Here is a 12,770-nt window from a genome sequence, read left to right as displayed (position 1 = left end):
ATCTTCAAGTCCAAAATTTAAAGACCTAAAGATGAAGATAACTCAGATCCATAACCTCACATCTTGACCTCACTACTAAGGAGCTATCAATTTATGCTGTTGTATGTATTAGTGGTTGCTCAAAAGCCAATTCTGTTATAAGACACAGTGCTACTATAAATTATAATGGGGATTATGTATTCAGACAGGACTGGGGTTTTTTTTAATGGCATTATTAAAATAATTATCAAAACACCGTGCACAAAGGCAGGCTTTGCCACAAGGCTAATAAAATATATGAAATCACAGAAAGCTTATGAAACTTTCAACATCATCACAAGCCCCAATAGAGATTACTTTTACTATCAACATCTAACTTTTTCACAAATCATACATAATAAAGCACTAACTTTTCTCTTGCCAGTTTTATGGCAATGCGTTAAAATATCAAAAGCATCAGCTGAACAGAAAAGAACAAAGAGTTTTGGTGAGGAGAAACAATTTTCATTTTCATTCCTGGTACTCTTGTACAACTTTTGTATCAGTAACTAGATTCTAATCCAGGGGTGGGCAAAACACAGCTCACAGGGCCCCTGAGCTTCCTGCTGCAGCCGCTCGCAGCCTGCACAGGGCTGTCCTGAGCAGGCACAGGCAGCCCCACGTGGGCTGTGAGCAGCTGCAGTACGGGGTGCCAGTCATAGGAGGCTGAGGGGCCGCTTTTCCCCTGCGCTCAGCACCGGCTTGTAACCCGCCCCTGCTGCCAGCCTGGGCCCTGTGCCAGCTCCAGGCTCACCTGTTGGGGCTCTGCCATGGCAGCAGCAGCTGCGGCCCCCCCATCTGCTACACCAGGCAGTGTTTGCTACCGCTGCCTCTGGGCTGCCCAGCGCACGAGCTCTGGGCAGGCAGCAGCAGCAAACACTGTCCAGTGAGGCAAGCGGGGGGTCCCCAGCTGCTGCTGCCATGGCAGAGCCCTGACGGGTGAACCCAGAGCCAGTGCAGGGCCCAGGCTGGCAGCGGAGGCAGGTTACAAGCTGGTGCTGAGTGCAGAGGAAAAGCGGCCCCTCGTCCATCTGTGGCCGGCACCCCACACTGCAGCCGCTCACAGCCCATGTGGGGCTGTCGGTGCCTGCTCAAAACAGCCCCACACAGGCTGTGAGCGGCTGCAGCAGGGAGGGGCCACTTTTCCCCTGTGCTCAGCATGAGCTCCTTCCCTGCCAGCGAGCAGGGGGTCGGAGCTGTGTTCTGCGCCCCCACCTGTACCACAGAGTTAGGGGGGCACTGGGAGTTAACGGGCACAGGAGCAGGGCCCGCACCTGTGTCCCAGGGCCAGCGCCAGTGGGGCCCAGAGCAGGCTGGCAGGGGTACAGGGTCCTGGACGGCAGGGGCTCTTTGAAAGAATTAAAAGAGCTATAAACATATGGAATGTATGCAGAATCTACATTACTACTACTACTAAGACTATGTGGAATAAAAGTTAAATTTTCTGAGTGTTAGCTAGCCATAATTATTCATTTTTTTAAATTAATATCAATTCAAACCATTTAATCAACTTTTGTCATGCTAAAAGAAAGAGTACTCTGATTTTGAAAAAATACTTTGTACATAAAGCAACAAAATCTGATTCAAGTGGAAAAAATACAACATTAACTATAGAACAACCTGTACTCTCAAGATTAGAAAGCATACTTAAGAAAAAAAACCCACACATTTCATTTCAAGCAAAAGGAAATTAACTATATGATTTAATAGACTATATTAACATTTTTATCTATTAGAACAATCTATTACTATTAATACCCTATCTAAGGGATATTAAAGGTACAGCCCAAGGAGTTGCTCTATCCAGCCTGCCAGGTGGCCTGCCACAGAATCCAGGGCCCTTAGGCCCCAGCGGACACAGCAAATCTACAGTAGTAAGCAAGGGCTATTACAGCAGCAGTCACCCTCTGGTCACTTTGTGAATATGTGCTGCTGTGGCACTACTTCCCCAGCTGCCAGCCCTGACACATGCCCTATATGCTGGAGCTGGAATTGCCACCGCAGCACAAGACATGCAGTGCTGGCAGTGCTCTGGTCCCAGTACAGGGCACATAGTGGGGACTGGAGTCCCTACTTCGGGCACTGGTTCAGAGCTGCCACCATCATCTCCTGGTGCCCCTTGGGCCAGATCCAGCCCAGGGCACATGGTTGAATTTGACAGCCCTGCTCTGGCTCCTGTATGCTTCCGTCAGGTAAAGGTCTCATTCACTAAGCTAAGCACTTTACAAATACGTGTACAACAGAGACGTGTATAGTAAATGACAGTCCATGTTAACTCTTTGGAGTCATCTAAAAGACAACCATTAAGAGTGAGGAGTGCAAATTATAGAGCAGCAGACAGAAGGAGATAACAATAGTAGGATGTGACAGCAAACCTTATTCCCTTACAGTGCAGATATGCAAAATAAGCCAGTCAGTAGCAATGAATCCAAGTCAGGCACTTAAAAACTTTTAATAAATATTTCTTAGCAAACGACGTACCAGGTCCACACCACTCCAGACTTCGTAAGCGCCAAAGAGAACTGAGCTCCACACTCAATCTGACAAACGCCCTGGCCATTTAGTCTCTCAATGTTCTGAGGAATGTTGCATCCTTCACTTCCTCCTCGGCCGAGTTTTCCAAAATCACCATCTCCCCAGGAAAACACCAAGCCTAACGAATACCAAACCACATGTCAGCTCATGGTCATGGTATTTCTATGTGCTGTAAAGTTTCCAAAGCAAATTTTTCCTACCTTCATCTGTTAAGGCCAGTGTCTGAGCATCTCTGCTTCCACAAGCAACCTGAATGACTCTGTGACCAAGGAGCACTTTAACCTAAAATATACAGGTAATAAACATGCTGGTCTCAAAAAATAACCATATCCTGAAGTTTCACTCAGTTAAAAATATTTGTAATGTTTTTTTTTCATATCCAACCTGAAAACACTGTTTAGCCCATTATGAAACAATGCCTTTACACGCAAAAATTTTGCAATTTTTAGCTTTTTTCCTCTGGTTATTATATACTTTACTCCGTATAGATATACACACATTATCAAAGACAGATAACACAGCTTTACCATCTTAGGTTTGAGTTGTGTAGCGTTGTCTCCATGCCCAAGCCTTCCATATTCTCCGAGACCCCATGTGTACAATTCTCCACTGGATGTAATAGCAGCACTGTGAGAACTACCACAAGCAATATCACGGATACGTTTAGTTTTCAGTGCTTCTATCAATCTTGGTTTGTCACAGTTCCTAAAGACAAAGAACAAAATAACGTGTTATCTTTTTTTGTGAAAAAGCAATACCCCATAAATCTCTGGACAATATAATATTCAAATGTCAGAAAGTATAACTTGATGTAACATTAATATCTAGAGATTAACATTACATTTTAAATTATTTTTTCCATAATTAACTTAAATTACCTTAACACACTCTGTTTAGGCCCAAATAAAGATTTAACAAAAAACAAACTTTTAAAAGCCAAGTAAGTTTATTATTTACATAATTTAATTAGAAGTTTATTTTTAAGAAATACTTTGCACCACTGGCATTGCAGTGCTCTGATAAGACAAAATCAGAAAGTGAAGTTAATTAAAACAAATAAAATGCGAGTCAATTAAAACGTGAAAAATGAAAATTCTGCTTTCACCCACGTGGAGCGATTTCTGAAGAGTGCCTCCAGCCTGCAATGCAAAGGCCCAGGTATTGAAGGAAAAAAGTGCCATTCTTATCATAGACCAGGGGTGATCAACCTTCAGCCCCTGGGCCAGATTCAGCTGCTAGTGTCTTGCCATCTGGCCTGCAGGTCCATGGGAAGAGTCCTGGGCCATGTCCCTGCATATCAAATCTGGCGCTCGAGGCTTAATCCTGGCATGTGGGACCCAAAGCATGATCCCAGGGCACAGAGCCTGGCAAAGGCAGCATGAGCCCCAGAATCTGATCCCCACACACGAGGCAAGGCAGAGGCAACACAAGACCCCAGCGTCTGATTCTGAGATGAGGAACTAGGGATGCAGCACAGTCCCCTGGAGCCCTGATCTCAACCTGCAAAGCTTGCTGAAGCTGGCACAGGGTCCCAGGGCCTCGATCCCTGCACAGGCTGCCAGGCAAGAGTAGCTCAGGGTTCAAGGACCCCAATCCCAGTATACAAGCCCAGATGGGGGGCACCAAGGTCCATATCTGGGTACGCAGGCCTGTTCCTGGGACCCAGGGTCCAATTCAGCAGGTAGACCTGCCCCATACCACTTTCACAGCCTAGAGGGTCAAAAGGTTGAGCACCAGTCTTCTAGATCTACTCCTTCACAAGGGGAATAAATTAAGATAGGCATTCAGGGTATGGTCATGGGAACCTGCTTGGAGCCCTTTCAAAAAGGGCAAGTTTCAAAATTTCAGCTAGCTTTAAATGCATCCAACACCCTCATTGTCAGGTTTCTGGTACAGTATTAAATGCATATATTTGCAGATTACATGACAGATTTTGCCAGAGAAAGTAGACTTCCTTCTGTTTAGTGAATTTAACTCTACTCACTGAATTCATGGAATGGTTTCAATTTGACTAGGTTTAATAATAAATACTGTCTATATATTAGAAAAAAAACTTATTGTTATGAACTTAGATAGGTCCTTTTGAAAACTCACCTCTTCAACAATGTTCACACTAAGCTAAGAATATCTCCTAATTTTCTCTTTCAGTAAAATACTGTAAAACAGAACAAGTGTACTACTAAATCTACCTCTAAATTATATAACAGCACTGATCTAACTCTTCTTCCCTGGCCTATTATCCTCTTAGTCATCCACACTTTTGGAGTTGTATCCATTAGTGAGATTCACTCAATATTTGAGGTTGTTACTATATTATTTTGTGCATAGGTGCAGATGCCTGAACCTATTCTATGAAACCTCTGAATACTCCTCAGAGCTATTAACTTATGAAGAATTTCCTATTGGTTATGTTTAAATATTTAATGTGTGTGTGGCAAAGACTGAGGCTAAACCTTCTTCCTTTCTAAAGGATAAAATATCAGCTTTTATAGAACTTGCAAGAAAAAAAGATCCACCACCAAGCTCAAAAAGTGTGCCATATGTCAAAATAAAAAGGTGAAACTACAAAATATTTAGACAATATTCAAGGCATCACTCAATTACTTCTCTATAAAAGCTAATGAAATAGTTACTTAAATAGATTGCATGACCTATGTTGTTAATACCAATACCACGAGTAGTTTTGTTCCAACACAATTGCTGATTTCACTTCCATAAAAATTCCAGACTCTCCCTATGCTTGAAGAGCGTGTTTGTGCTCAAAAGATTGCAAAGAACAATTTTTTCCAACTATTTAGTTGGTCTAATGAAAGATATCACATCTTCCTAAAAACTCTGGTCTGTTGATTCAATGCGAGTAATTTAGCTTGACTGATCTAGCAAATATTCAGCTTTATAATTCAATCACAAAACATGTATATACAGTATCAATACTGAATCCAGATTAACGGTATAGCATTTTTATTTATAAGCATTTCTAAATTACTCCATATTGTAGTATCCAAGTACCCTGTCATCTCTACATTCTTTAACATCTTTCCTGTGGAACCTGAAGACGATTCATACAGTTTTGACACCCAGCTGAACTGAAGGTATTTCAACTACTAATGTGAGGATGATAATACTGCCTTAAAAAAAGGGCTTGACTTAATGGAGAGCTCAGCTAGATAGGGTGAACTTACCCACCATAGGATAAAGCACCTCTGGCTTTATTTGGTTCATCAACTATTTAAAAAAAAAAATCTCTTTAAGGAGCTGGCTTGCTTAAAAAACCTACAGCCCTGTTGATGGCAGGGGAGAGTGTGAGCAACATCCAAAAAAAAATGGAATGGAACCTTAATAGAGGTTGTCAGGTACCTCACCAATCCTCCCTACCATACTGGCAACCAAATCATTTCACAGGCATCTGATGACCTTTCTACATTGATATACAGAAACAGCCAATTATAGACTTTGTTCTTGAAATAACTGGGTTTTTTTTAAAAGTACTTTCCCTTTACTTTACTTCTAACTTAAATATCTCTTTTAAACCCCTACAAAATGTATGAGACAACTTCTGCAACACAGATTGATATGAAAGGCTATATAAAAACATAAGTAAAATACTTAAATTAAAATACTGTTAAATACATTCTAGTATCATATTTGATACTTTTTCTCACTTTAAAATGCTAATACAAGTTCCATCCTTACATTCTACTGAAGTGGCCAAGTTTCCCATCATCTCCTTCGCCCCACGAAAATACCTTCCCATCAACAGTTAGAGCCATAGCATGCCGACCACCTGCAAGAGTTTAAACCATAAATTTCAAACAATATTACTGTTTTGTCCTCCATCAATAAAGACTAGAACGTGGTTAAGATAGGAAAGTAGCACAAGTCAGGCAAAACCCAATGAAATCAAACATCCTTGTACTGCTATAATTTAATCCTCTACATTAGAGCTGTGTTCAACTGGAGGGCCATGGACCAAGGGGTCAGTGTGTAGCCCCTAGGCTCCCACCCAGCCACCACTTCCCTAGCTGCAGCAGCAGTAGCTACAGGTTCCAGGCTCCCCTTCCCTCAGGCTTTTGCTTTCTGCCCAACCACAGTGGGCAGGGCTGAGCAGCATGACCTTGCCCACAGTGCCAGGAAACCCCATAGCATGGGGTACCAGTATAAAAGCCCATAGCCAGGGAACTGATGGTGGGGTTCAGGCATCTGCACCTATGCACAAAGTACAAGCAGGGGGAGGAGCCCCAGGGTGCTTAGTGCAGTGGAAGAGCGACCTGAAGAGCCTGTGGCCTGCACGGGGTCCCCTGCCACTAAGTTGGATAGCCCTGCTCTACTTCCTAAAACTCTTTATCTGGATACCTTAAGCAGCAGTAATTTCAACATGATCTAGTCAAAAGGAAGCAGACCAAAGCATATTTTATGGAACTTTTTAAAGACATCAAAAATGAACATTTTCCCCATAACAGAAACAGAAAAGGTCACTTGATTTACTCTTTTCAATCAACTGAAAGACTGTATTTTAGCAAACTTAAGAGGATCAAGTTTAAACTTAAGAGAATTGAGAACACTAACCATGACAAGTTAAATTTATTCCAACAAGTTTAACTTTCAAAATAATGTTAAGATAATCTCTGTTGCCACCCCCCCCACCATGTACAAGCACAGAATTTAATTAATTTATTCCTGCAGTAAAGGATCATTGAGTATTCTACATCTGCCACACACACAGAGCATATGAGAGTCTTCAAACAGCTTTTGTTTTTATGCCTTGGTGCATAATGTTTAAGAACCTAAGGGGAATATCAAGAGTCAGTACCTGAGTGAACAGCCACCTTCTTCACTACGTAGTTACTGAGAGCTGTAATTTGGCGGGGAATAGGCACAGTCCCACTAGATATGCCCAAACCCAGTCTTCCATTAGTGGCTTCTCCACAAGCATATACTTTACCCTCTACAGTCACTAGAATGAAAAAGTATTTAAAACCTCATTAATATAAGATAGGTACAACTGAACATGTTTCTCTTCTTTGAAAATAGTTGTCTACATTTTAATTTTGAATCTTGCATATAATTATCCTACCTGCAAAAAGGCTTTTAGATCCACCAGCTACCTGTACTACATTCAGGGCAGAGAGGGTTTCAGAGAATGAAGGAACCTTTATCTAGAGTAGATAGAGAAGAAATAGTTTATTACATAAATCATTACCCTCTTTCCTTGTGAAAGAAGCAATTATTTGAAGTGCAGGTCTGAGGCGATGAACTAGATAATCCAGTTTAACTAGTGGCTAGTTCAAATTAATTACATTTTTTCTTTCACACTCATCAGTACCTGGACACTTTATATTAGTAACTGAATGGCTAAAAATGATCAAGCACATAGAGCTATGGCTGAGTCAACAACACAAATTAAGATAAATAACCATGATAACAAAAAGGTTAAGTAGGAGATACATTTTGACTTTTCTTAAAAAAAATTTTAAAAAGGCTATTTTTTTCCAAGTAAACGTTAGTCAGAAACAATTAAATACAACTGCACATGAAAAAGTAAAACTAGTTGAAAAATAAGATGTCAGCACGTACAAGCAAAAACAGGATTTACTTTTGAAGCTTTTAAATGCAGTTAATACAAAAAAAAAAAATCAAAGCTCTTTAACAATATGGATTAGGTATAAATCACAGAAACAAAAATGACCAAGTAACCTGGTTTCCCCTTCACTTCAAAATCAGGATAAACACTTCTTATTTGTTTCTAATTAGAGCTCATAAGTTTTATATTTTAATTGGGTGTTCCAGCATAAGTATTTATTCTTATGCGGCTAGAGTAACTTTCTAGAACAACCTTTTAATTCCTGTAAAAGTGAAAATATTTAAGGACAAATGTGTAATCTGTGACTAACTCCTGAGAGGATTGATAGGAAGGTTAAGGGTTTATAGCAGAATTTTGCTGTTTTCTTGCAGCAAAAACAAGCTACCATTTAAAGAGATTTGAGTTTGAACCTTACTTTTTTTATTCCATTTTCATAGTAACAGTGCCTCTCTTGGGTTTCATCCAAATAGAAGTCATATTCACTTTGACAGCTATTACACTAATGATTCAATTGTAAAAAATATTGATATTCCTCTAAAATATAGTTCTAAACTGACATTTTTATTCATCTGTAAATTAACACAACATAGAACAGATAACATGTAAATAGTTTATTAAATTCTTAGAGAGTCTTAAGTGAAACTCTACAGACTGATAAAAATCTTACTCTTACATTTTAGAAAAGTGTACCCTTTTTGGTACTGAATTTTCAAATTCACTACATTGTCAAATGTTTAATGACTACTATTGTATCATAAGCTAAAAACCAAGTGGGAACTTAAAAAATACATGTTGATTATTGTTTTATCTTCTTTTTCATGATGCATCTATCAGACATTTAGATGCTGAATAGCACTAATATCTAAACACTAAATATCTAGCCAGAAGTGGTTCTGATAAAGACTCTTAAAAGACTTGACTCTGAGGTGAAACCTGTGTTCTTCATTATGAAGGTGTGGGGGGTTGGGTTTGTTTTTTGTTGGTTTTTTTTTTTGCTTTTGAGGGGATGTGATGGGTTCTGCTTTTTCTTGGTTGAGGGGAGGGGGAAATGTAGTGCACAGATACAGACACACATACACATACGCTCTCTTCCAACAAGAACAGTACCTTGGAACCTTTCAGTCCTCCCAATTGATCTTTGTCATTCAGCCCCCAAACAAAAACTTTGGTTCTTATTGTAGCTGCTGATTCCAGCCCTGCCGCCTTCTTCCTAACAAGACTGGGTATATTGAGAAAAAAGGAAAGTTGGCAGACAACCTCTATGCTATAACATTAACCTCAACTTGCTTTTTCTATACTTTGTATCCTAAAAGAGAGAGTATTTCAATAACCAATTTGGGAATTAAGTTCCATAGCATAACTTAATTATTGTGGCTTTCTGAGATCACTATTTCTCACTGGCAATTACAAAGTAAAAAGTAACGGAGGTTTTCTAACAGAACACAGAATTACAGTAGTTTAAAAAAAATAGGAAATCCACAAAACTGCTGGTTTCTGCAGTACACACTTGATGCTGAACAGTTAAAGCCATTATTAATAAATAGAAATTTCAGCAGTTTTGTATAACAAAGTACTTTTTCTGCATGGAAAAGCAAAAAAATTATGGAAAATTTATCACCATATACATGTGCAAGAGATTCATTTTTAACAATGGCCGAAACAAAGATGATCATAGTCTATTATATAATTCATTTGTATGAGATGCAGTCAATCATCCAGTTTGATTTTAAGGTTAAAAAGGTAAGTTTTTCGACCAGGTGCCTACCTCCCAGTGTTAGCTTTATCATCATCTTCTTCTTCATTATCAGATGCAAGGAAAGGGACCGCAGCCAAATCTTCATCCTCGGCCCGGATACGTCCCAATATGCCGAGACCATGTATTTTGCAATCAATTCCAGAGCTTCGGCACTGCTTTATGGCAATTTCAATATACCTGTGAAACTAAAAAGAAAGAGATTAAAGTACAGTCTTTTGGGTCCTACATACATTTACCAAATACCAGGATAATTTTAAAATTTCTGCTTTCTTCTGTTCTATTTTTTTTAAAACTCTGACAAAATATCATAATTTTTTCTGCTCTATTTAAGTGGCAATTTGTCTGGTAGAGAGGTCCTGGCATACCTAAAAGAAAATACGGGTTAAGACTTACTTTCTGGAGATAATCTAACCTCTACTAATGACTGGTTGTGACTTGCTCTTTGCAGTAACTGCAGGGTAGCCCACACTTTTAACTTAAGTTTAAGGCTTTCACTCATGTCACCCATGAGATAAGCATTTACATCTACAACCTTCAACAGGACTTAGTACATCAATTGTCTGCATGGATCAGACACATGGATTCAGCTGAAACTCTGTAATATTTAAGAACGTAACACAAGAACATAAGAATTGCCATTTACTAGGTCAAACTATAGGTCCATCTCGTCCAATATCCTGTCATACAGTGGCCAAGAGTAGATGCTGAAAGGGAAAGTGAACTAGGTATGACCAGGGTTTCCCCGCCCCCCACAATTCCACTCCCACTTGCTGCCTGCAGCTTTCAAGGTCTAGGAAGTTCTGATTCAGAGGCTGTATCCCGTAACTCCTGAGCTCAATAGCTACTGACGCCCCTTTCTTCCAAGAATCTATCCAGTCCCTTTTCTGAATCTGGTTAAACTGTCAGCTTGCACAACGTCTGATAGCAATGAGTTCCACATTTTAATTACATTGTGTGTGAAAATGAACTTCCTTTTGTTAGTTTTAAATTTATTACCTATTAACAGAGATCTAAGTTTTCAGTTTCAAACAAAAAAAAGAAAAAATGTGGATTTTTCATTTTAATAGAGAAACACGTGAATTTTCCACTTCTGCAAAGAGCTCTCTGTAGGCTGGCAGAGCTCCAGCCTGCAAGGGGCTGGGGGGAGTGGGAGAAGGGTAGTCAGGCAGAGGGCGCCACATGCATGTGCGTGCTCACACATGCACATGGGCCCCAGGCAGCCTGCAAAGCAGCTTCCCACAATTAAGTCTGGTGGGGTGGGGACCCCCATAGTGAGGGAGGGAGGGAGTTGGGCAGGGCCGAGGCTGCTGCCCAGCCCAAATGTGGGGCTGGGGGCCCGGGGCTGGAATGCATGGCCTCAGGGCCCGGGTAGGGAGCGGGAGAGAGTTGCAGGTGGCTCATCCAGAGGGTGGGGGGTGTGGCTGGCTCCCCACCACTGTGTGCACTTCCAGGGGTGGCATGGGGGGCACATGCACCCCAGACCTGTGCACAGTGGCAGGCTGTCTGCTGCAGGCTCAGGTTCCCCACCCTGCTGCTCTCCCCCAGGGCCTCTGCAGCCCAGCGAGTAGAAGCCGGCATAGAAGGGCAGAGTGGAGGTAAGCAGGTAAGCTACTTGCCCCTGCGAGCCCAACGCTGCCCTGACGAGGTGCCCTCTCCCACCCAATAGCATCTTGGGTGCCGGTGCCAAGCTGTGCTCCTTGCTGCTGCCTGGTGGGTAGGGGGCACCAGCAGGGCCAGGGGGCTGTGGTTAAGGAGTAAGGAGCCAGGACCTGCATCCTGATGAGCAAAGGAGGCAGGAGGAGCTCTGATTTTGCATGATTAAAAAAACCCAAATTCAAATATCAAAATTTATAGGTACTTAGAATTTATTTTATTTTATTATAGTGACTGAGGCACTAGTAGGCTTCCAAATTGCTTTAAAATTGTAAATACCTTAATAAAACATTGTGTTCAAATGAAACTTATATATATACACTGGTGTTTCATTTTAATCATGGATTTTGGGGGTTTTAATCAGAGAACTTGCAATTTTTAAATGGAGAAAACTAGGATCCCTGCCCATTAGTTTCATTTTGTGAGCCCTAGTTCTTGTATTGAGAGACAGTAAATAGTAAATCCTTATTTACTTTCTCTTCACCATTCAGTATTTTGTAAACCCCCCCTCCTCATGTTCCCTCCTCAAGCATTTCTTTTCTGAACTTTATAGGCCTAGCCTCTTTAATCTTTCCTCATCCAGAAGCCCTCTTCTGATCAATTTTAGAGGTGTGGGGACCAGAACTGGGAAGAGTATTCAAGATGCAGATGCACCATAAATTTATAAAGAGGCATAATTCTACTTACCATTTTATTTACAATTCCCTTCTTAATAATTACTAACATTTTGTTCATTTTTTTGACAGCTGTTAAGCACTGAGCTGATGTTTTTAGCAAAGTGTCCACAATGACTCCCAGACCTCTTTCCTGCGTGGTAGCAGTTAAGTGTAGAGCCCATAATTGTGCAGGGATAGTTTAGGTTATTTTTGCCCAGGTGCACCACTTTACACTTATCTAACTTGAATGGCATCTGCCATTTAGTTGCCCAGTCTCTTAGTTATGCCAGATTCTTTTTTTGTAGCTCCTCAAAGTCCATTTTGGTCTTTACCACCTTCAATAAGTCTGTCATCAGCAAATTTGGCCACCTTGCTACACACCTGCTTTTGCAGATCACTTACAAATATATTAAAACAGTACAGGTCATAACACAGATCTCTAGAGGGTCCCACTATTTACTTCTTTCAATTCTGAAAACTGACCATTTATACTCTTTGCACTTTCTATTCTGATGCCATTTTCTAACCCATGAGTGAATGCTCCCTGTAATCCCATGACCACCTAATTTAG

At 40.8% G+C, this 12,770-nt stretch overlaps 1 protein-coding gene across 1 annotated transcript in view; it reads right to left on the bottom strand.

Moving 5' to 3' along the window:
• Positions 1 to 12,770, bottom strand: part of HERC2 (HECT and RLD domain containing E3 ubiquitin protein ligase 2) — a 200,259-nt gene that overhangs the window by 51,721 nt on the left and 135,768 nt on the right. The window contains 8 exon segments of the mRNA XM_006017070.3: positions 2,500 to 2,671; positions 2,754 to 2,835; positions 3,081 to 3,258; positions 6,247 to 6,337; positions 7,364 to 7,507; positions 7,628 to 7,709; positions 9,242 to 9,353; positions 9,900 to 10,075. Of these exon segments, the coding sequence (XP_006017132.1) occupies positions 2,500 to 2,671; positions 2,754 to 2,835; positions 3,081 to 3,258; positions 6,247 to 6,337; positions 7,364 to 7,507; positions 7,628 to 7,709; positions 9,242 to 9,353; positions 9,900 to 10,075 (1,037 nt within the window).

The sequence above is a fragment of the Alligator sinensis genome, unplaced genomic scaffold (assembly GCF_000455745.1).
Source record: "Alligator sinensis unplaced genomic scaffold, ASM45574v1 scaffold144_2, whole genome shotgun sequence".
Lineage (NCBI taxonomy): Eukaryota > Metazoa > Chordata > Crocodylia > Alligatoridae > Alligator > Alligator sinensis.
This window is presented reverse-complemented; position numbering and strand designations above follow the sequence as displayed.